The sequence below is a fragment of the Heterodontus francisci genome, chromosome 7, assembly GCF_036365525.1.
Source record: "Heterodontus francisci isolate sHetFra1 chromosome 7, sHetFra1.hap1, whole genome shotgun sequence".
Classification (NCBI taxonomy): Eukaryota; Metazoa; Chordata; class Chondrichthyes; order Heterodontiformes; family Heterodontidae; genus Heterodontus; species Heterodontus francisci.
The window spans coordinates 106,520,987-106,547,075 of record NC_090377.1 but is presented as its reverse complement, the minus strand read 5'-3'; the positions used below and the strand labels follow the sequence as shown (position 1 = coordinate 106,547,075).

The following is a 26,089-nucleotide window of genomic DNA, read 5'->3' as shown; positions in this document are numbered from 1 at the left end:
TGGGATTCCCTTTAATGGTAGCTGCCTGTCTCTTTTCATGCTTCTCTATTTGCTTTTCTTACTTGCTTTCTCACTTCTCCTCTAGACCTTCTACATTCAGCCTGGTTCTCAATAGTATTTTCTACCTGGCATCTGTCATAAGCACACTTTCTCTTCTTTATCTTAATCTCTACCTCTTTTGTCATCCAAGGAGCTCTGGATTTGTTTGGCCTACCTTTCCCGTTAGAGGGAACATACCTTGACTGTACTTGAACTATCTCTTCTTTGAAGGTAGCCCAATGTTCAGCTATAGGTTTTCTTGCAAACATTTGACTCCAATTTATTCACCCCAGCTCCATTCTTACTCCACTGAAGTTGGCTTTTCCCCCAGTTAATTATTCTTACTCTGGATTGTTCTTTGTCCTTTTATATAATCAGCCTAAACCTTACGATACAATGATCACTATCCCCTACATGCTCTCCTACTGATACTGATCCACTTGGTCCACCTCATTCCCAAAAACCAGGTCTAGCAGTGCCTCCTTTCTTGTTTGACTAGCAACATAATGCTGTAGAAAATTTTCCTGAACACACTCTCGGATCTCTTGCCCCTCACTACCCTTTACACTACTACTATCCCAATCTATGTTTGATAATTAAAGTCCCCCGTTATAACTACCATATAATTTTTGCACCTCTCTGTAACTTCCTGCAAATTTGTTCCTCTAAGTCCTTCCCACTAGCTGGTGGCCTATAGACAACACCGAGCAATGTAACTGCACCTTTTTTGTTCCTTAGCTTGAGCCAGATTGATTCTTTCCTCGACTCCTCCAGGACATCCTTTTTCTCCAACACTGCAATGGTCTCCTTAATCAATACTGCCATCCCCCCCCCTTTTTTCCCTTTCCTATCTTTCCTGAACACCATGTATCCAGGAATATTCAACACCCAGTCCGGCCCTTCTTTGAGCTAGGTTTCTGTTATAGCCACAACATCATATTTCCACATGGCAATCTGCACCTGTACCTCACCAGTCTTATTAACCACATTCCGTGCAATCACATAAATGCACATTAACCTTGATTTAGACTTTATTACTTTCTCCCTTACTCTGACTTCACCTAATAATTTACTATTCCCTACTCTAGTGCTATCTATCTCCCCCAGTATTCAGTGCACCTTGGTATTCCTCTCTGATATTTGCTCCTGGTTCCCACACCCCTGACAAGTTACCAGTTTTGCTTCCCTCCGATCTGAGCCCTCACTCAGGTTCCCATCCTCCTGCTAATCTAGTTTCAACCCTGCCCAGCAAATCTTCCTGCGAGGAACTTAGTCCCAGTCCTGCTAAAATGCCACCCATCCATTTTGCGCTAGTCCCACCTGCCCCAGAACTGGTCCCAATACCTCAGAAATCTGATGCTCTCCCTCCTACACCAGTTCTCCAGCCACGTGTTCAATCACTCAATTCTTCTATTCCTATGCTCACTCGCACGTGGGACTGAGAGTAATCCTGAGATTACTGCTTTGGAGGTCCTGCTTTTTAATCTCCTTCCTAGCTCCCTAAAATCTTCTTTCAGAACCTCATCCCCCTTCCTACCTATGTCATTGGCGCCAACGTGGACCATGACCTTTGTCTGTTCACCCTCTCCCAGAAGAATGTCATGTAGCCATTCCATCACATCCTTGACCCTGGCACCAGGGAGGTATCACACCATCCTGGAGTCATGTTTACTGCTACAGAAACACCTGTCTGTTCCCCTAATTAATGAATCCCCTATCACTACTGCTCTTCCATTCTTCTTCCTCGCCTCCTGTGCAGCTGAGCCACTTGTGGTGCCACAAACTTGGCTCTGACTGTAGTCCTCTGAGGAAACATCACCCTCACCAGTATCCAACATAGAAAACCGATTAGCGAGTGAGATCATCTCAGGCGACTCCTGCTCTATCTTCCTGGTTCTCTTAGACTGCCCGGTGGTCACCCATTACCTATCTGCCTGCATGTTCCTAACCTGTGGTGTGACCACCTCCCTAAATGTGCTATCCACATAGTTCTCTGCCTTGCAGATGCACAACAGTGACTCCAGCCGCTGCTCGAGTTCTGAAACCCAGAGTTCAAGCTTGTGCAGTCAGTGACACTTCCTGCAGATGTGTTTGTCTAGGATTTATGGTGCATCCATGACTTCCCACATGCCACAGGCTGCATTACACTCGGCCGAGCTGCCCTGCCATACCTTAACTTTACAAAGTATTTATTATAAGTAGAATAGCTTATCCGTTACTCACCAACCAGTTCCTTCTACTGCACAGAAGCAAAAACCAAATACTGGAGGGCAAAAAAATTAGAAAAAAGGAGCACCCCAACTGGCCACTCACCAAACTCGTATCTCCACACTGAGCTTGCAATCTGCACTCTGATTACAGGCTCCACCCAGACCTCTGTATTTATACTTTTTGAAGCTGAAACTCTAGCAACCAGATTGGACTGGTCAGCTAATTAACTAATCAGCTACTCTGCAGTAGAGCTGGTTAATCCCTGTCAAAGACTGGCAGAAACTTACTTTACTTTCTTAATCCTACTTTACTTTCTTAACCCTACTTTATATAGAAGGTAAATCCCAGCTAAATGCTAACTGCTGAGCAGATTTTTAGAAAGATAACAACACTTAAAATTCCCACTCACCAAACTCGTATCTCCACACTCAGCTTGCAATCTGCACTCCGGTTCTACCTCTCTGTTTGAAGACTCTATTAAAGAGATGCTGGGTATAGCATCACTTGTAGTGGAGGCTTTGCTCCAAACTGTCTGTCCTGCACCGCTGGCCATTTCCTGCATGGTCTGTGCAGCATTGCTGGAGAAGAAGGGTGCACACAGGGCTATCGCTGCATGTGCCAGAAAACCTTGAATGGATGCTATCCTGATGTCACACCGGTGATTTGACAACAAGTTTCCAAATTTGATCAACGAATGTGCAGGCAGCCTTTACGTTGTCCACTCTGCAACAAGCATGAAGCTGCAAAATGGGCCCTGCACTAGCGTTATGTAAAGGGCTAGGCACCCAACTTGCAGGTAAGTTGACTTTCTGAAATTTTTTCTATTGCAAAGTGCCTGGAAATACTCAGGAGTGTTCTTGGATATGTATCGGTGAGCTCCCGGATTTGACAGAGAGTGTTGCCGCATCCTCAAGGGCCGGTGGAGGGGGGGGGCGGGATCAGGCACTCTGCACCTCATGGTAGGCCCCGCAGCAGCATGGGCCACCCCCCACCCAAGACTCCAACCTGCACCCCACCACCCCATCTCACCTCTCCCATTGCTGCTGGTCCTGGTTGGGTGCAGTCCCAGCAATGGCCACTGCTCCCGGTGGTGCTGCTGGGACGAAAGAGCTGCCAGTTCTCTGATTGGCCAGCAGCTCTTGGAGGTGAGACATCCTTCCTCAGAGGAGTGGAAGCTCTGACTAAAGCCAATTAAGGCCTGAGCCACACAAATAGCAACATGGCTTTCAGGCCCACGGAAGCGGGCTTGTCCCAGCTTTCCAACCTGTAAGATGGGCCACGGCCTCACCATTAAATTCTGGCCATTATTCTTAACCAATACTACCACCCCGCCTCCTTTCTTTCCTTCCCTATCTTTCCTGAACACTTTGTATCTAGGAATATTTAGGACCCAGTCGTGTCCTTTTTTGAGCCAGGTCTCTGTTATCACCACAACATCATACTCTGATGTGGCTACCTGTGCCTGACGCTCCCTTTATTTATCACACACCGTGCATTCATATACATGCATTATAAACCTCATTTGGACCTTACTACTTTCAGTCTTACGCTGACCCCACATAATACCTTATTATTTCTTACTCTAGTGCTATCTGTCTCTCCCAATTCTTTATACACCTAGTTTTTTCTTTCTAATGTTTTCTCCTGGTTCCCATCCCTATGCTGTTAGTTTAAGTCGTCCCCAATACACTAGCATACCACCCCCACAAGGACATTGGTCCCGGCTGTGCTGATATTCACCCTGTTCAGTCTGTCCAGGTCCCATTTCCTCCAGAATCGGTCTCAAAGTCCCAGGACTCTAAAGCCCTCCCTCCTGCACCATCTCTCCAGCCACACATTCATCTGCAAACAACGCTACCAGCTTCCCCTGCTGAGCACAGAGGCAGCAGTCAATTTGGAGCTGCAGACAGCAGCATAGGATCTGCTCGGCGTTACACAACAATCATGCAGGTGAGGTGGGTGCATCAAATTTGCATGTTGCCCACCTCGGTCCAAATGAACACGGGCAGATTGCGAATTGTGACCCCATGTCCAAAAAACAAGGTGACCCAATTTTGTAGACTGCTGTCTAAATTGTTCAAAAGTTTATTTGCTGGATTACATTTTCTGTTTTGTCACTTCAACAAACACTCTTAATTCATAACCCCCTCAACATGCTTAATACCTATTCTCAAGGCACTCCATCAAAGAAACATAACTCTCCAGTTTAGTGATGTTTTGTTCCTTGAAACAGTGATATAAAAATGAAGTCTCTGTCTCGGCCAAAAATATTAAAAGTTTTTGACACAGTGCAAAATCTCATATAAAACCCCTTTAATAGTTGTATTAACATTACTGCTAATGCAGTAAATGAATTGAAGTACCTGGATTAATGGGAACAGTTAACCGGTCAGTAGGTTCATGTGAAGGAGGTAGTGTGGACATCGACATCATCACCTGTTCCTGTACATGAGGTAGAGCGTGGAATTCCTGCACACTGAGGCTCAAACTAGGGTCACTTGCGATTTCTGTCACCTGTGCTGTGTCTGCATTCCTGGCTCCTACAGCAAAGATCGTTACAGCAGCTTGCTTCAGTGCATCTGCAGATGGTTTGATATAATCTCTGGACCTTCCAGCAGTGATGAGCACCAATATCTGAGGAACACCTTCCTCTTTCCTACTTCCTGAAGATCTGGTAAAGTGATTTTTAAGGACATAGTCCAGTGCTGCTCCAGTGTTAAGTGGCATCCCACCTCTCAGTCTGAGTCCTTCCACGTGAGACAGAATTTCATCTTCTGAAGAATAGGTGTTCAGATAGAATTCAGTTTCTGCATAATTACTGTATTGTACCAATCCAATTTGAACTCTGTCACTTCCAATATCGAGGTTTTCTATTATACTTGTGAGAAAATCATGGACAAAAGGGAAATCTGTGTCCCCGACATTATCAGATCCATCGATAAGGAATACAATGTCTCTCTTGCTCACTTCTTTCAGCAAAACTGGAAAGAAATACACATTGTAATCCATAGCAGATTATATAATGCTAGTAGTTATTATAAAGAAAATACAAGGAACTCTGTACTGACACAGACAAGAAGCTCTATGATTTGTCGAAATATTTAAGAAAGAAAACTTGCATTTATCTTATAACGAATCCTCTAACTCAGGAACCAATTATAAAAAATCAGAGTTGCTCACATTCTGATTAATTTTCTTTTATTTTTTTTCCTCCCCATCTCTTTCTCCTGTGGGTTTTACATATTTTTCCCCTTTGAACAGAATTTGATGAAGACATCATAAGCACCAATTTGAAGAAGTTATTGTGGGAGGACTCAACTAATTGCTACAGCGATTCAGGCATGCATTGTTGAGTTGTATCAGCATCAACTATGTGCACAAACTTAGTTTCCCCATGTACTTGGGCTGTGTAGACTCCCCAATCTACTATTTCTGATGATAGGAATGTACAGGATCAGAAGAGACTCATCAGTTTCCATTCGTGTGCTGACTCTGAGCTCTACCTCACCAGCACCTCTCTCAATTCCTCCACTCTCTCTAAATTGTCAGACTGTTTGTCTGACATCCAGTACTGAATGAGCAGAAATGTCCTGCTGCTAAATATCAAGAAAACTTGTATTTATCTGATAAAGAACCCTCTTACTCTGGAACAAATTTTTAAAAATCAACAAGTCACTTTTATTCTGGTTAATTTTCTTTTGTTTTTCACCTCTACATCTGCTTCTACTGTGGGTCCCCATCATAAACTCTGCTCCCTACCCACTGACTCCATTTCTCTCCCTGAAACTGTGTGAGGCTGAACCAGACTGTTTGCAAACTTGGTGTCATATCTGACACTGAGGTGAGCTTCTGACCACAAATCCACGCCATCATGAAGACCAATTATTTCCACTGCTATAGTATCACCCAACACCGGCCCTTCATCAGTTCATCTACTCATCTATCATCGCTGAATCCCCACCATCAACATCCTGGGGTTACTATTGACCAGAAACTTAACTGGACCACAAGAGCAGGTCAGAGACTGGGAATTCTGTGACAAGTAACTCACCTCCTGCCTCTCCAAAACCCGTGCACCATCTACAAGGCACATTCAGGAGTGTCATGGTATACCCTCCACTTGCCCAGATGAGTGAAGCTCCAACAACACTCAAGGAACTCAACACCATTTAATACAAGCAGCCTTCTTGATCAGAATCACCATCAACGCACAGTGGCAGTGGTATGTACCATCTACAAGATGCACAGCAGCAACTCGCCAGGGTTCCGTTGACAGCACCTTCTAAACCCGTGACCTCTACCATCTAAAAGGACAAGCATAGCAGATAGATGGGAACACCATCACCTGCAAGAGTGACAAGCCATCCTGACTTGGAACTACATCACCATTCGTTCACTGTCACTGGTGTTATGATCTCAGTAAGACTGTTAATGTTAAAATATGAGATATGAATCCCCAGACCAATTTAAAGAATTGCACAACAAAATGTTAAGACTATTATAACAACTAAAAGAAATCCCCATTAACTAACTAGCACTTTGTGAGTAGCTGATACTCCCAAATTACAAAGGAAGGTATTTTATTTATTTATTAAAACACTTGAAAACCTCAGACCACAATTATATGTTTAAACAGTCCTCTTTGATGGTGAAATCTTTATGGTTAAAAATCCCAAACTGCTTACAGTTGCAATGGGTTGGATCTCCGAGAACTTTCTCAAAAGTAAATGTCCTCTTTGCTCACTTCTCTGAGCACTTTCAACCTGCACTTCCATGAATAAGATGATCCCGGTGATCCTATTGATCATTCACAGCTCCGCGACACTTGACTTTCAAAAAGCGTTCAAGTCTTCACAGACTTTCCCTGTATCATTTTTTTCCTGAGAGCAGATGTTCCATCTCTCTCCCTGAAGACTGCCACTGCTGGTTGTCTTCCTTTCATAAAGCCTGCTCTGAGGCTGCAACTGTTGGATTCCTTTCTTACAGCCTGTCTGCCTTCAGAAAATCTGTTAAATTTATCTTGAATCAAAAGTCAATACCTCATTGTCCTTTTCCAAAATGAAACGTTCTGAAGTCTGTTGTTTCCAGGTGTTAGCAGCTGCCATGCATATTTGCATCCTCAGAATTACTGGGCAGAATTTTACACCCCCCTCCCCCCCCACCCCACCAACACTCCCACCCCCTGGGAGCGAGCTGGAGGATAAAGGGTTGGGCAAAAATTGAATAGAAAGCTGGGGTGCCGTTCCTATCTCCTGCCCGCCCCCGCTACAATTTTACAAGTGCTGCTAAAATGGGTTCATTTATTAAAATGGCCTTTAACTTTTCAAAGGCCATTTGACAGGATTCTGCCCACTGGATCTTCATACCCTTTTTTAATAAATTTGTCAGTGGGGTTACTACTGTACTGAAGTTAGGAATAAACTTTTTGGTAGAACCCACACATCCCTAGGAATCGTAGTACCTCTTTTTTTGTCTTGGGGATTGAAAAATCTATTATCACCTGAACCTTAGCTTCTCTAGGCAACGCTTGACCTTGATCCACTACATACCCTAAATAGGTAACCTTAGCCATGGCAACTCGCTTTTTGCTAAGTTTACTACCAAGTTGGCTTTCTCTAACCTGCCATGACCTTACATTGAAAAAGGTTATCTAGGGTCATGAAGGCAGAAATTTATTTAGCTTGGTCAGTCTAGGGGACTTGCCAATATTCTTTCAGTAAGTCAATCTTGCTAATAATGACTGAATTCCCCATTTTGTCAATACAATCCCCAAGTCATGAGATTAGATAAGACTCTGTTTTAGTCACTGCATTGACTTTCCGATAATCAATACAAAATATTTTGGAAGCATCTGGTTTTGGTAATAGCACCACTAGTGAACTCCAGCTACTTTGACTAGGTTCAATTATATTTTTCTTTAACATATATTGAATCTCCTCTCTGACGTAAGCCAATTTATCAGGATTGAGTTGATAAGGGTTCTGTTTAATGGGTGTGACTGTAACTACATCAACCCCATGAATAACCAAGTTTGATCTGGCTTATCTGCACATATGGCTTTAAACTCTTTTAGCAGCTCAGCTATGTTCTTTTTATGCTGTTGAGAAAGATAGTGTAGAACTGTATCTAAATTTTTGAACACTTTTGTGTTTGCCAGTTTCACCACAGGGAGTTCAATCTGAGAAATCTCAGTCTCTGCCTCTTCATCCTGTTCATCAAAAGTAACACTATCCTTAACCTTCTCTTCTGTCACTTGACATACATTATTGGCTGACAAGATTCACGGTCATAGTATCTTTTCAACATATTCACATGACACACCCTTTGACTTTTCTGTCTGTCTGGAGTACTAACCAAATAGTTCATTTCATTAAGTTTCCTCTTAATGAAGTAGGGTCCACTGAACTTAGCTTTCAATGTTCCCCAGGCAAAGGCAACATAATTAACACCTTGTCTCCAGGCTGCAAATTGCATGCCTTAGCTGTTATATGCGCTTGGGTTTTAATCACTTGCTGAGAAATTTTGAGATGTTTTCTGGTTATCTCACATGCTTTTGTGAATCTCTCTTGAAACTCTGACACATAATCTAAGAGGGTAGTTTCCTCTTCCTGTGCTAAAAATCTCTCCTTAATGAACTGTGATTCTGATTCTGTGACTCCCTAAGCATACCCATAGACCAATTCAAATGTAAGGAAACCAGTGGACTCATTTGTTGTGTCCCTGGTGTCAAACAATAAAAAATGGTATCCCCTTATCACAATCATGAGGATACTCAAAACAATAGGCCTTTATCATACTTTAGAGGTAATACCTTTCCAAAGCACCTTGTGACTGTGGGTGATAAGCAGATAATTTGAGATGGTCTCACTCTCAAATTACTCCTGACCTCTTGAAATACCCCTGACATGAAATTTAACCCCTGGTCTGACTGAATTTCTTTTGGCAATCCATATTTAGTGAAAAACTGAATTAACCCCTCAAGCACAAATCTCGCTGTGACCTTTCTCAAAGGTATTGCATCTGGAAACCTAGTGGACAAATCCGTGATGATTCGGACAAATTTGTGACGTTAATTGTGGATGAGGGTCCAACACAATCCACAAGAACCCTACTAAAAGGTTCGTCAAAAGCAGTATCGGTATCAATGGGGCTGGCTTAATCGGAGGCTGTGGCATCCCAACTACCTGACATGTATGGCAAGTTCTGCAAAATTCAACCACATTCTTATGCATATCTGGCCAATAAAAATGCTGTCTTATCCTGGGTTGAGTCTTTCAAATACCCACATGACCTGCCACTGGGATGCCATGGGCAATTCTCAAAATTTCAATATGGTACCCCAGAGGAATAACAACCTGATGAACTATAGCCCAATCCTCCTCAGCAGACCTCTGGGGATGTCTCCACTTTCTCATTATGTCATACTTAATATAACAGCACTCAGAGACCTTTCCAGCTTCTTCCTCAGAACAGGCTGTTTGAGACAAACTTCTTAAGTGAGTGTCTGCCTGTTGGGCCTCAATCGAAAATGATCTGCTGAACAATTCACCATTGCTAGCTTTAGAGCCTTTTTCACCAACATCCCCATCCAAATTCTTGAAAAAAGTCTCAGCCAACCAAACACCCGAAATATCCTCCACAACATCTGAATTCTCATCTTGTTTAATCTTATGAGCCTGGTATTTTGTCTCTATACAATCTGGGAATATTCCAGGAAATTCCTCCTGCAAAACTTTCATTTCAGCAACCTCAACCGGTTCTTCCGAAACTACTGGAGGCACTATACCTTGCCCCAAGCTAAGTCATTCCCCAGCAACAAATCCACCCTTCAATAGGCAAATCTGGGATGGTTCCCACTGTTCCTGACTGGTGAATAAATTACATTGCAAATTAATCTTATGCAATGTGTTACAACCAAGGTTGCAGGAGTGCACTGTCTTTCTCTAGTTCCACTTCTACACGGGTCACAACATATACTTAAATGTTTACCCAGTTACTGATACAGCCAATTATATACTTTACTTTTATTTCAGAATAAAATCCACCAACCAGGTTTCTTTAATAAACAAAAAGGTTATGAATTTGTTATAAAACAAGACTTATTCAGTAAAGATGCAAAACATTAACACACAGATTGAAATATGAAAGTTCCCTTTTAAATTAATCCAACACATACGCATACATACACATACCGGTTAAAGAAAAACTAAAGACGTTTTCTCCGCAGAGATCTCTTTACAAAAAAAGACAAAAAAATACTTTGGTCAAATACTTGTTAATTCTTGAAGGAAAAGGATAAAATATGGAATGATATCAGTTGTCCCTTTTCTGGCATCCTAAATACGTATAGACGGCTGTCATTGGGATCTTTTTGGGGCAGTTCTCTTCAGGCAACATTGAGGATTAGTCTGGCAGGCTTTCCAGGAGAAATGCAGCATCAGGGGTTTCAGCTATCACACACTGGATTCTCAGGGTTTCTCAGAGAGGTGGAGAAAGGATGAAAATATCTTCTCTCTTCGCAGGCTGACCCCCAACTTGCTCAACACAGTATTCAAAATGAAACCAACTCTAGACCACCATAAATCTTGACGACACCTCTCTGTAAACAACTCCCATAATCAGAAGGCACCTGCTGTTTACCTAGCTGAAGACATGTGACTTCCAGTAAGTATTGTTTTTAAACAGAAAGCTCAAGTCCCAAAGTCCTTCCAGTGATTTAAAAAAAACCAAATCCATCATCTATGGAATCACTTCAGTCCTCCAAAGGAATCCATTTCTACAATCTTCAACCATGAATCCTCAAAAAAAAATTTTTAAATAAAAGCACTTTCATAATACTGGTCCTTTTTATTTTCAGCCTAATTCCTCCTTGTAGTATCAAGCTGACATCTGACATATTGCCATTTTTTTCTGCTTCAACCTTTTTCTAACTCCTTCATCCAAGGAACATAGGAGCAGGAGTAGGCCATTCAGCCCATCAAAACTGCCCCGCCATTCAACACAACCATGTCTGATCTTCCACTGCAATGCCTTTTTCCCACACTATCCTCATATCCCCTTATGTCATTTGAATTTAGAAATCCGTCAATCTCTACTTTAAACATACTCAATGACGGAGCTTCCACAGCCCTCTGGAGTAGTGAATTCCAAAGATTCACAACCTTCTGAGTAAAGAAATTTCTCCTCACCTCTGTCCTAAGTGGCTTCCCCCTTATTTTGAAATTGTGCCCCCTGGGGAACAACCAGGGGAAACATCTTAGCTGCATTTACCCATTCTATCCCTTTAAGTGTTTTGTAGATTTCAATGAGATCATCTCTCATTCTTCTCAACTCTAGAGAATACAGGCCCAGTTTCCCCAATCTCTCTTCATAGGACAGTCCTACCATCCTGTGAATATGTCTGGTGAACCTTCGTTGCACTCCCTCCATGTCTAATATCCTTCCTAACGTAAGGGGACCAAAACAGCACACAGTACTCCAGTTGCGGTCTAACCAAGGTTCTATACAATTGAAGCAAGACTTCACTACTCCTGTACTCAAATCCTCTTGCAATAAAGGCTAACATACCATTAGCCTTCGTAATTGCTTGCTGCACCTGCATGTTAGCTTTCAGTGTCTTATTGACAAGGACACTCAGGTGCCTTTGTACATTTACACTCTCTAAGCTCTTACCATTTAAGAAATGCTCTGCACATCTCTTCCTCCTACCAAACTGGATAACACTCATATATTTCCACATTAAATTCCATCTGACACGTTCTTGCCCACTCACTAAGTCTGTCCAAATCTCCTTGAAGCCGATTTGCATCTTCCTCACAACACACATTCCCACCCTAGTTTTGTGTCATCTGCGAACTTGGAAATATTACATTAGGTCTCCACATCCAAATCATTGATCTATATTGTGAACAGCTGGGGCCCAGGCACTGATCCCTGCGGTACCCCACTAGTCACAGCCTGCCAATGCGAGAATGACCTGTTTATTCCTAATCTCTGCTTTCTGCCTGTTAACCAATCCTTAATCCATACCAGTATATTACCTCCTATCCCATGTGCTTTAATTTTGCTAACCAACCTCCTGTGAGGGACTTTATCAAAAGCCTTCTGAAAATCCAAGTATACCACGTCCACTGACTCCCCTTTATCAATTCTGTTAGTGACATCCTCAAAAAACACCAACATGTTCATCAAACATGATTTCCCATTCATAAATCCATGTTGACTATGCCCAATCAGATCATTATTATCCAAATGTCCATTTATCACATCCTTTAGAATAGATTCTAGCATTTTCCCAATGACTGATGTAAGGCTAACAGGTCTGTAATTCCCTGTTTTCTCTCTTCCTTCCTTCTTAACTAGTGGGGTGACATTTGTGACCTTCCAATCTGCAGGAATTGCTCCAGAATCTATAGAATTTTGAAAGATGATCACCAATGCATCGACTATCTCCATAGCTACCTCTATCAACACCTTGGGATCTAGAATATCAGGTCCTGGGGAATTATCAACCTTCAACCCCATTAATTTCTCCAATACTACCTTCTTACGAATACTGATTTCCTTCAATTCCTCATTCCCCCCTAATCCCTTGGATCTCTAATTCTGGGAGATTTCTTGTATCTTCCTCAGTGAAGATAGACACAAAGTAATCATTTAGCTTCTCTGCCATTTCTCTATTCCCCATTATACATTCTCCTGACTCAGCCTGTAATGGACCCACATTTGCCTTAGCTAAATGTTTCCTTTTTATGTACCTATTGAAGCTTTTACAGTTCATTTTTATATTTTTGCTAGCTTACATTCATATTCTATTCTCCCTTTTTTTAAAATCAGTTTCTTCATCCTCCTTTGCTGTATTCTAAAATCTTCCCAATCCTCAGGTTTACTACTATTTCTGGCAACTTTATAGGCCTTTTCTTATACAATCCTTAACTTCCTTTGTTATCCATGGCCTTTACTTTTGGGGTTTTTGTGCCTTGAAGTATAGTTGCTATGAACTATGTAATATTTCTTTAAAACCTATCCATTGCCTATGTACTGTCATATCTTTTAATGTATTTTCCCAATCCACCACAACCAATTTATTTGCTCCTGTACCTTCATAATTTCCTTTGTTCAAATTTAACACCCTGGCTTCAGATTGAACTGTCTCACTTTCAAACATAATGTAAAATTCTATCATAATGTGGTGACTCATCCCTAAAGGTTCTTTTACAACGAGATTATTAATTAGCCCTTTCTCATTACATAATACTAGATCTAAAATAGCCTGTTCTCTGGTCAGTTCCTCAACATACTGCTCTAGAAAACATACTGCTCTAGAAAACCATCCCTAACACACTCCAGAAACTTGTCTTCCACAGCATCAGTGCTCATTAGGTTTACCCAGTCTATATGCAGATTGAAATTGCCCATGATTACTGTATTACCCATGCTACATGCTTCTCTAATCTCCTGATTAATACCACGCCCCACACTACCACTACTGTTTGGTGGCCTATAAACAACTCCTACCAATGTTTGCTGCCCCTTGCTGTTTCTTAGCTCCACCCAAACAGATTCTACATTTTGTTCTTCCGATCCGAGATCCTCCCTTACTAATGGAGGAAGACTAATTTTAGCAAATTCAGGAGGGATCTGGCCCGGGTAAATTGGAGTCAAAGACAGAAATGTATTGGAGCCATGGATTTAAAGAGGAGATGGTTCAGATACAATCTGAACCATCCCTTATTATCAACGCAACACCACCTCCTTTTCCTTTTTGCCTGTCCTTCCTAAATGTCGAATATCCTTGAATATTCAGTTCCCAGTTTTGGTCAAGCTGTAGCCATGTTTCTGTTATGGCAATTAGTTCATTTTCATTTCCCTCTATTTGGACCTTTAAATCATCTACCATGTTGCGAATGCTGTATGCATTCAGGTCGAGTGCCCTCAAACTCGTATTCTTGACATTCTGTATTCGAAGCCTCATTGACGCTCGTCTTTGTTTTTCCTGCCCTCTAATGTCACTTGCTACTTTTCTACGTCCTGTTACCAGTTTTACTTCCTTCCAATTTGAGCTACCCCTCAGGTTCCCATCCCCCTGACAAGCTAGTTTAAACACTCCCCAACAGCACTAGCATTTCTCCCTGCGAGGATATTAGTTCTGGTCCTGTTAAGGTGTAGCCTGTCCATCTTGTACGGGTCCCACCTGCCCCAGAGCCAGTCTCAATGCCTTTGATGCCCTCCCTCCTACACCAATTCTCCAGCCACATGTTCAATCGATCAATCCTCCTATTCCTATGCTCACTAGCACAGGGCACTGGGAGTAATCCTGAGATTACTGCATTGGAGGTCCTACTTTTTAATTTCCTTCCTAACTCCCTCAAATCTGCTTTCATGATCTCATCCCTCTTCCTACCTATGTCATTGGTACCAATGTGGACCATGACCTCTGGCTGTTCACCCTCCCCCAGAAGAATGTCTGCAGCCGCTCCATGACCTTCTTGCACCAGGGAGGTAACCCACCATCCTGGAGTCATGTTTACTGCTCAGAAACGCCTGTCTGATCCCCTGACTGTCGAATCCCGAACACACGAACAGACGAATTAGGAGCAGGAGTGGGCTACTCGGTCCTTCGAGCCTGCTCCGCCATTCAATAAGTTCATTGCTGAATTTGCCCTTCTTATCGAACTCACTCAATTATCAAACTCCCTTCTTAACATTCTGTGCCCTCCAGCAGCACTCAGTAGAGACAAGCAGCACTGAGAGTCCCCTGAATTTATACTCTGAAAACAATGCTGTGTCAGCTCTGCTAGAGCTCTGAAACCAGTTTAAGTAGCTACCTAATTAACTAGCTGCAGCTATTCTCAGAGTGTTAGTATACCCCTGTTTAAAACTGCAAGAAACCTAACTTACCTCTTAACTAAAAGAGGAATTTTAATTAATTGCGAGATGCAAACAAAACAAAACAAAAACTAGTCTTGACAGATTAACCCTTAAAATGTACTCACTTAGCAAACTCCCTTCTTCCCACTCAGTGCAGGGAAGCTCTGGCTGCCCTCTCTTTCGTCCTTTAGGGAATGTACTGAGACTGTATCTGAACCATCTCCTCTTTAACTCCATTGCTCCAATACATTTCTGCCTGCCAGTCTTTGACTCCAATTTACCTGGGCCAGATCCCTCCTGAATTTGCCGAAATTAGCCTTCCTCCATTTTAGATTGCTCCTTGTCCTTTTCCATAATTAATCTAAACTTTACAATATATTGCTCACTATTCCTGAGATGCTCCCCAACTGCGACATTCTCCACTTGACCTATTTCATTCCCCAGGACTAGATCCAGCAATGCCTCCTTCTTCATTGGGCAACAAACATACTGATCAAGAAAATTCCTCTGAACATGCTTGATTTCAGAACTGTCGCTGTGCTATCTGACTGCTTATCCAAGATCAAGTTATAGATGAACCAGAATTTTCTACATCTTAACATTGTTAAGCAAGTAACTATCCAGTTTGGCTCGCACCACAAAGTCTGCTGTATCAGTGCTGTATCTCTAAACTAAACTAAAAACAAAGCCACTGCTATTTAAGTTGCTTTCTGACTGAACACAAAAGTTGCACAGCCTTGAGGATCTGAGGCAATTTCAACTCAGAGGCAACCTACAAATCTCGCATTTATCCCATCATCGACAAATAATTTGTGCCTTCCAAATTATTGGCTGTCCCTCATTCTGCCTCAGCTCCATTGCTGCTAATATCCTCGTGCACATCCCATTGTGATACTTTTCAACACACTGTTTGCTGGCCTCCCATACTTCACCTTGTATAAACTATAACTGACCCATATCCTATCCTAGTTTTGTTCAACTATTGTCCTGGGCTGGAATTTTACAGACCCCTAGCAGGTGGGGTGGGGGTGGGGTGAGAGGAGCCGAAAAATTGAGTGGGAGACTGGGGGTTGGGGGGGGGGGGGGGGGGGGTGGTTCCCTTCCTGACCTCATCCTGCCCTGCTGCAACTTTATGTGGAACAGCAGCAACGACAAACAGCCTGCCCGCCCCACGCCAATCAAGGTCCTTAAGTGGCCAATGAACTGCCACTTAAGGGCCTCCTTCCATGCCATAAGTATTTTTCCCGCAGCAGGTGGGTAGCAAAGGCCCCAAGAACACTGCCAGATACAACTTGGCAGCCTTCTTGTGGGTTGGGGAGAGGCCCTCCAGATCGGGCACCCTGTGCCCCATGGAGGGCCGCCCCTGAAGCCCCAAACGCTCCCAACGCACAATACTCCGCCCCCCCCCCCCCCACCCCCAGCAACTGACCCCCCCTTTGCCTCGCCATGGCCTGGTTGATTGACCCTGGCAAGGCCCCAAAAACTCACCTTCCTACCGGGACCGTCCTTCCTCTTCTTGCTGAAGCTGGGTGTAGTCCCAGCAGTGGCTATCGCTCCCGGTACATTGCTGGGACTATGAGCTGCTGGCCCTCTGATTGGCCGGCAGCTCCATTAGGCAGGACTTCCTGCCTCAAGGAGGTGGAAGTCCCGCCCAAGGCCAATTAAGGGCCTGGGGAGCGAAAGATCCTGGTGTGGCTCCCCAGGTCCAGCGGAGGAAGTCTCGCCACCAACCTTTTGGCCGGTGGACAGGGCATCCCGCCCAACGTTAAATTCCGGCTCTTGTGTTGGTTGAGCTCCACTAACCCCCAATTGCTCAGTCTGTTGATTTCAAAACCCTCATTCTGATTAACAAATGTTTCCTTGGATTTTGTTCCCCAGTACCTCTGGAGCCTCCTCCAGCCCTACATTGTTGCTCTGTGTCATCGAATGCCTCTAGTCTACTGTGTGTATCCCTTCCTTCCTCCTCCCTGGCCCAAAACAGTAGCAGATCTGTGGGATACTTCTAGAATTCCCTTCCTAAACTCATATCTCCCCATTTTCCAAAGACTATTTTAAACCTTTTTGGCTTGATATTCAGCTATCTTCACTAGCTCGTCACCTTAATCCTACTCAAATCAGTCCCCACTTTGTGACATATTTAAAGACATTTTGCCACATTAATGGTGATAAATTAAAGCAAGGTTCTTGCTAATTACTGCTGTTGCTCAGTTTGCAATGTGTTAAAAATATTTCTAAAACCTAAACATATAGGCCTAAGTTTTCCACTACTAGCGGCACAGTGGGGCACTGGTTAGCACCACAGCCTCACAGCACCAGCGACCTGAGTTCAATTCCGGGTACTGCCTGTGTGGAGTTTGCAAGTTCTCCCTGTGTCTGCGTGGGTTTCCTCCAGGTGCTCCGGTTTCCTCCCACATGCCAAAGACTTGCTGGTTGATAGGTTAATTGGCCATTATAAAATGCCCCTAGTATAGGTAGGTGGTAGGGAAATATAGGGACAGGTGGGGATGTGGTAGGAATATGGAATTAGTGTAGGATTAGTATAAATGGGTGGTTGATGGTCGGCACAGACTCGGTGGGCCGAAGGGCCTGTTTCAGTGCTGTATCTCTAAACTAAACTAAACTAAACCCGCAATTTTCCTCCCATTCATTTTGATGCACATGAAAAGTTTAGGCTGGCAATTGTACAGGCAGAAAACTCCAGCTGCAATGTCTACTGAATTCACTTTATCCATCAGCTCTGTTAGTTCTTCATTTAAAAATAGATTTATCAAGCATGATATTACACCCATAAGTCCATGATGAATCCTTGTTATTCCATAATTCTCACGGTTTTTGATTATGCGCTCCTACATATCGCCCTCTCATGCTACTTTTCTTTTCTTTTAAAAGAACACTCACCATTAGGCACCCACTTAAAAATCAAAATGCTTCCCACTCATTACATTTAAATATAAGAGAACACACGGCATGATATGAAGCATACAAAAAGGCAAGTATAAAAGTAGTTTAGGAAGAGGGAGCAGGAAAAATACTGGCAGTGCACAAAAGGCAAAATAGCAAGTGATTTTATAACCACATAAGAAATAGGATAGTTTAAGAAAGGATGTGGCCGCCTAGAGATGAACATCTTCAGAATGAGGTAGAGATGCCTAATAAATAGTTTGCCTTAGTCTGTACAAAAGAAGGTTAACTTGAGGAAGATGTGGAGAGTGACAAGGAAACCATATTAAAAAAGTTAATCGGACTAAAAATACAAGGGTCAGTATGCCATGATAATTTACAACACTGAATATTGAAAGAGGTTGAGAAGGAAATAATAGAGGCAAAAAACATAATTTTCCAAAATCTTTGAGATTTATGGGAATTGTGCCAGCAATGCAGCACTTCCCTCAGGAATTCAGTAAGGCCTTAACCAAATTAGAAAACAGGGTAGAAATAATGTTTTCCTTTCATTGATTACTAGAATATGGAACATAAAAACATAAAAAAATAGGATCAGGTGTAGGTCACACAGCCCCTTGAGTCGACTGCACCATTCAAGAGGATCATGGCCAGATTTCTCCTTCAACTCGACTTTCCTGCCCTATCCCCATATCCCTCGATTCCCGTGGACTCCAAAAATCTATTGATGTAAGTCAGGAATATACTCAACAATTGAACATTCACAACCCCCTGAGGTAGAGAATTCCAAAGATTCACAACCATTTGAATGACAAAATGTTTCCTCATCTCAGTCCTAAATGGCCAACCCTTTATTCTGAGGCTGTGACCCCGCTAGTTCTAGGCTCTCATGCCAGGGTAAACAGCTTCTCAGCATCCACCATGTCAAGCCCTCTAAGAATTTTATACATTTTGCTGATATCACCTCTCACTCTCCTCAACTCCAGAGAATATAGGTCCATGCAATGCAATCTCTCTTCATAGGATGACATCTCACCTCAGGAATCAATCTAGTCAAACTTCATTGCAGCTCCTCCCTCCTCCTCCCCCCCCCCCCCCCCCCCCCCCACCGCCACCCCTTCTAAGGCAAGTATATCCTTCCTTAATTAAGGAGACCAAAACTGTACACAGTACTCCAGGTGTGGCCTTGCCATAGCCCTATATAATTGCAACAAGACTTCCAAACCCCTTGCAATGAGAAATGTGAGGTTATAACAAACTAGGGTGTATTCCCTGGAATTTGGACAGTTAAGCAATGAATTCATCAGAGTTTTCAAGATATGTAGATAAAGAGAAACTATTTCCACCAGTTGGAGTGTTTAGGGCTTGGGAATTTAGTCTAAAAATTAGAGCCAGACCTTTCAGGAATGAAATTAGGAAACACTTCTACACACAATGGGCAGTAGAAGTTTGGAGCTCTCTTCTGCAAATAGCAATTGATATTAGATCAATTGTAAATTTTGAATCTGAGATTGAGGATTTTTTTTATCTGAAGGTATTAGGGGATATGGGACAACGGCAGGTATTTAAGTTAGGTTGCAGGTCAGCCATGATTTCATTGAATGGTAGAACTGGCTCAAGGGGATAAATGGCCTTCTCCGGTTCCAATGTACTATCAAAGATAACATATCATTTGCCTTCCTAATTACTTGCTGTACCTGCATGTTAGTTTTCTGTGATTAATGGACAAGAACACCCAAATCATTCTGCATGCAAACATTTACTGATGGCTCACCTTTGAAAAAAACACTTTTTATTCTTCCTGCTAAAGTGTATAATTTCACATTTCACCACTTTATAGTCCATCTGCCAACTTTCTTGCCCAATCACTTAACCTGACTATATCCCTTTGCATCCACCTCACAGGTTACTTTCCCACCTAGCTTTGTAACACCAGCAAACCTGAATACATTAGAATTGGTCCCCCTCACCTAAATCATTGATAGGCTGTAAATAATTGAGGTCCGAGCACTGAATAGAATAGAATAGAATAGAATATTGCATGCAATTCTGGTCGCCACACTACCAGAAGGACGTGGAGGCTTTGGAGAGGGTACAGAGGAGGTTTACCAGGATGTTGCCTGGTCTGGAGGGCATTAGCTATGAGGAGAGGTTGGAAAAACTCGGATTGTTTTCACTGGAACAACGGAGGGTGGAGGGGCGACATGATAGAGGTTTACAAAGTTATGAGCGGCATGGACAGAGTGGATAGTCAGAAGCTTTTTTCCAGGGTGGAAGAGTCAGTTACTAGGGGACATAGGTTTAAGATGCAAGGGGCAAAGTTTAGAGGGGATGTGCAAGGCAAGTTCTTTACACAGAGGGTGGTGAGTGCCTGGAACATGCTGCCAGGGGAGGTGGTGGAAGCAGGTACGATAGCGACGTTTAAGAGACATCTTGACAAATACATGAATAGGAGGGATATGGGCCCCGGAAGTGCAGAAGGTGTTAGTTTAGGCAGGCATCAAGATCGGCGCAGGCTTGGAGGGCTGAATGGCCTGTTCCTGTGCTGTACTGTTCTTTGTTCTTTGTTGTTCTTTGATGCTTGCAGCACCCCACTGCCAACCTGACAATTCAAAATTGAACCATTTACTCCTGCTCTCTTTTCTGTCTGTTAACCAATTCACAACTGAAGCTAATATATTACCCCCAATCCTAAGAGCCCTAATCATGTGTCACAACCTCTGTGTGACACCATATTGAACAACGTTTGAAAATCTCAATATACTACATTCAGTGATTCCCTCTTATCTACCTTGCTAGTTACACCATCAAAAAACTCATAGATTTTTCAAATATGATTCCCCTTTAATAAAACCATGTTGACTCTGTCTAATCATATTATGATTTTCTAAGTACCCTGTTACCACGTCCCTAAGAATAGATTTTAACATTTTCCCTACTACCGATGTCATTAGAGTCATAGAGTCATTATGGCACAGAAGGCGGCCATTCGGCCCGTCAAGTCCATGTCAGCTCTCTGTAGAGCAATACAATAGTCCCATTCCCCTGCTCTATCCCTGTAGCTCTGCAAGCTTATTTCCATCAGGTGCCCATCCAATTTCCTTTTGAAATCATTCATTGTCTCCGCTTCCACTACCCTCCTTGGCAATGAGTTCCAGGTCATTACCACTTGCTGTGTAAAAAAGGTTCTTCCTCACATCCTCCCTGCATCTCTAGCCCAAACCCTAGCCCTGTATCATCAGCTCCTGGGAACAGCTTTTCTTTGTCTTCTTGATCCAAACCTCTCAATCTTGTACATCTCCATCAAATCTCCCCTCAATCTCATTTGCTCCAAGAAGAATAACCCCAGCATCTCCAATCGAACCATGTAGCTAAAATCCCTCATCCCTTGAATCGTTCTGCTAAATCTCCTCTGCACCCTCTCATCTTTCCTAAAGTGTGGTGACCAGAACTGGACATAATACTCTAGTTGTGACCTAAGCAGAGCTTTACAAAGGCCTAACATAACTTCCTGGCTTTTGTACTCAATACCTAAAGATCCCATATGCTTTGCTAACTACTCTGTTAACATATCCTGTCATCTTCAAAGATCTATGCACATGAACCCCCAAGTACCTCTCTTAGAACTGTGCCATTTAGTCTATATTGCCTCTTCCATCCCTTCTGCCAAAATGCAAAACACCACACTTTCTGTTATATTCCTTGGCCACTTGTCTACCCATTCTGCTAGCCAATCTGTGTCCTGTTACAGTCATTTTGTACCAACCTCACTGTCTGCCACACCTCCAAGATTGGTATCATTGGCAAATTTTGAAATTTTTCTCTGTATTCCAATATCCAAGTCAGTTGTATATATATCAAAAAAAGCAGTGGTCCTAGCATTGACCCTCGGGGAATACTGCTGTCTACCATCCTCCAATCTGAACAACAGCCATTTACCACAATTCACTATTTTGTGTTCTTAAGCCAATTTTTTATCCAAACTGAAACTGACCCTCCTACCCCATGAGCCTCAGTTTTGTTAACCAGCCTCTAATGTGGTACTTTGTCAAATGTTTTCTTAAAATCCATATAGACAACATTGTTTTCCCTTCATCAACCTTCTCTGTTACTTCACCAAAAAAATCAATTAGATTAGTCAAGCACCATCTGTCTTTTACAAATCTGTGCTGGTTCTCCTTAATTACCTCAAACCTCTCCCAGTGCCTATTGATTTTTTCCCTGATTATTGTTTCTAAAAACTTAACCACCACCGATGTTAAACTGACTAGCCTGTAGTTACTGGGAATTTACTAACCCACTATTTTGAATAAGAGTGTCACATTTGCCACTCTCCAATCCGCTGGCATCTCAGGAAGATTGGAAGATTATGGTAAGCCCTTCTGCTATCTCCATTCCCATTTCCTTTAGCAACCTGGGATGCAAGCCATTTGGGCCAGGTGACTTATCCACTCTAAGCATAACCAGCCACTTTATTCATCCTGCCTATTAATTTTCACCCCATCCATTACCTCTACCATCTCCACTTCTACCCATATTTTGTCAGCATCCTCTTCCTCAAAATCACCAATACATTAAGTATTCTAGCCTTGCCTTGCTCGCTAAGCATATATCACCCTCTTTGTCACTTATAGGCCCCACCCCACCTCTTACTATCCACTTACTACTGACATGCCGGTAGAAGATTTTTGGATTCACTTTTATGTTAACTGCCATTCTATTCTCATATTCTCTTTTTGCCAGTCTTATTTTCCTCTTCACTTCCTCTCACAATTTATTGTATTTGGCCTGGTTCTTGCTTGAAGAATTCACCTGGCATGTATCATAGCCGCTCTTTTTTTGTTTCATCATATTTTCTATCTCCCTTATCCTCCAAGGAGCCCTGGCTTTGGTTCCCTTATCTTTAGCCCTTGTTGGAATGTACCTAGTCTGTACCTGAAACATCTCCTCCTTAAAGGTCACCCATTTCTCTGACAGTTTTTCCTGTTAATTTGTGGACCCATCTCACTCTGGCTCGATCCCCTCTCATCCCATTAAAGTTAGACCTCTTCCAATTTAGAAGTTCTCCTTAGATTGTTCCTTACTCTTCCTCATTGCTAATCTAAACCTTATAATTCGATGATCACTCTTACCCAGGTGTTCCCCCAAAGACACTTGGTCCACTTGGCCCACCTCTATCCCCAGCATCAGATCCAGCAATACCTGGTCCCACTATTTAAGAAAGGTTGTAGAGATAAGCCAGGGAACTACAGACCAGTGAGTCTCACGTCAGTGATAGGGAAACTATTGGAGAAAATTCTGAAGGAGAGAATCTATCTCCACTTGGAGAGGCAAAATTTGATTCGGAATAGTCAACATGGCTTTGTCAGAGGGAGGTCATGCCTAACAAATTTGATAGAATTTTTTGAGCATGTGACCAGGTGTATAGATGAGGGTAGTGCAGTTGATGTAGTTTACATGGATTTCAGCAAAGCCTTTGACAAGGTCCCACATGGGAGACTTATCAAGAAAGCAAATGCACACGGGATACAGGGTAACTTGATAAGGTGGATTCAAAATTGGCTTAGCTGTAGGAGACAGAGAGTGATGTCAGACTGTTTCGTGACTGGAAGCCAGTGTCCAGTGGTGTACCACAGGGATCTGTGCTGGGTCCCCTATTGTTTGTCATTTATATAAACGACATAGATGACTATGTGGGGAGTAGGATCAGTAAGTTCGTGGATGACACAAAGATTGGCCGAGTGGTTAACAATGAGGTGGAGTGTCTTAGGTTATAGGAAGATATAGACAGGATGGTCAAATGGGCAGAAAAGTGGCAGATGGAATTTAATGCTGAAAAGTGTGAGGTGATACACTTTGGAAGGAGTAATGTGACACGGAAGTATTCAATGAATGGCCTGACACTGGGAAGTTCCGAGGAACAAAGGGACCTTGGCGTGTTTGTCTATAGATCTCTGAAGGCAGAAGGGCAGGTTAATAAGGTGGTGAAAAAGGCATATGGGACACTTGCCTTTATCAATCGAGGCATAGATTACAAAAGCAGGGAGGTCATGTTGAACTTTGGTAAGGCCACAGCTGGAGTACTGTGTGCAATTCTGGTCACCACATTATAGGATTGATTTGGAGGGGGTGCAGAGGCAATTCACCAGGATGTTGCCTGGGAGGGAACATTTAAGCTATGAGGAGAGGTTGGATAGGCTTGGGTTGTTTTCGCTGGAGCAGAGAAGACTGAGGGGTGACCTGATCGAGGTGTACAAGATTATGAGGGGCATGGACAGGGTGGATAGGGAGCAGCTGTTCCCCTTATTTGAAGGGTCAGTTACAAGGGGTCACAAGTTTAAGGTGAGGGGCGGGAGGTTTAAGGGGGATTTGAGGAAGAACTTTTTTACCCAGAGGGTGGTGACGGTCTGGAATGCCCTGCCTGGGAGGGTGGTAGAGGCAGGTTGCCTCACATCCTTTAAAAAGTACCTGGATGAGCACTTGGCACGTCATAACATTCAAGGCTATGGGCCAAGTGCTGGCAAATGGGATTAGGTAGACAGGTCAGGTGTCTTTAGTGCATTGTTGCAGACTCGATGGGCTGAAGGGCCTCTTCTGCACTGTATTATTCTGTGATTCTGTGAATACCTCCTTCCTAGTTGAACTGAGAACATACTACTCAAGGAAGTTCTCCGGAACGCATTTCAGAAATTCCTCCTTTCCCTTTTCTCCAATATTATCCCAATCAATATTTGGGTAATTAAAGTCCCCAAATATCACCTCTCTAGAATTCTTGCAGCTCTCTGTGATTTTCCCTGCAGATTTGCTCCTCTATCTCTCTCTCATATTTGAAGGGCTATAGAATACCCCCAGTAGCATGATCAAACGCTTCTTACTTCTCAACTCTAACCAAATCGATTCTGTCTTTGTTCCCACAGGACATCCTCCCTTTCCAACACTACAATGTCTTTCTTAATCAGTACTGTCACTCCACCTTACTTTTACCCTTCTCTATTTTTTCTGAACATTTTGTAGCCTTAAATATTAAGCAGCTAGTCCTCACCATTTTTAACCCATGTTTTCATTATTGCCACTACGTCATATTCCCACACGGCCCTTTGTCCTTGTAGTTCACCAACCTTATTCCCACACTCTGTGCATTTACATACATGTATTGTAAACCTGTCCTTGTATTCCTCATAGTCCTTCTTTGTCTGTTCCTATCTAATATGGTACTGCTTCCTTCTCTAGTACTATCCAAAACTCTTGCTGCTTTATGCATCTTATTCCTCTTTTCTATTTCTATTTGCTGGTGCCCACCCCCCTGCCAATTAAGCTTAACCCCTCCCCAACCACACTGATGAACCTCCCCATGAGGACATTAGCTCCAGTCCTGTTGAGGTGAAACCTGTCCCTTCTGAATAGGTGCCTCCTTTCCCAGAACTGGTTCCAACGTCCCAACAATCTGAAGCCCTCCCTCCTGTACCATGCCTCAAGCCAGCATTGATCTTCCCTGTCTTCCTATGTCTATTCTCACTAGCTCATAGGACTCAGAGTAATCCAGAGATTACTACCTTCAAGCTTCTACTTTTTAACTTCCTCCCTAGCTCCTGAAAATTTGACCATAGGACTTCAATACCTGTTCTCTCTATGTCATTGGTACCAATGTGCACCACAACTTCTGGCTCACTCCCTTCCCACTGCAGAATATTCTGCACCTTCTCCCTGATGTCCTTTACTCTGGCACCATGAAAACAACACACCATGTGGGACTCACGATGACGGCTACAGAATGCCTGACTGTCCTCCTAACTATGGAATCTCCTATAACAACTGCATTTCTCACTCTTTGCTGTTCCCTCCTGTGCAGTCCCTCGTCCATTGGTAGCATGGTCTGGACTGCACTCCTTCAAGTTGGCGTCACTCTCAGCAGTGTCCAATACTGAGTACCAGTTTGAGAGTGGCGCACACCCCAATGACTCCTGTAACTCCTGCCTCTTCCAGACGGTCACCCAACTACGAATCCAAACTGTCACTGCCTGTGAGGTGACGACCTCCTAGAACATACGATCTAGAAAACTTTCATCCT

The 26,089-nt window shown here is 43.0% G+C and overlaps 1 protein-coding gene across 1 annotated transcript in view; it reads right to left on the bottom strand.

The window, feature by feature from the left end:
• Positions 1-26,089, bottom strand: part of col6a3 (collagen, type VI, alpha 3) — a 355,278-nt gene that overhangs the window by 79,587 nt on the left and 249,602 nt on the right. The window contains exon 61 of the mRNA XM_068036295.1: positions 4,614-5,231. Coding sequence (XP_067892396.1) covers positions 4,614-5,231 — 618 coding nt within the window. The remainder of the gene's footprint in view (positions 1-4,613; positions 5,232-26,089) is intronic.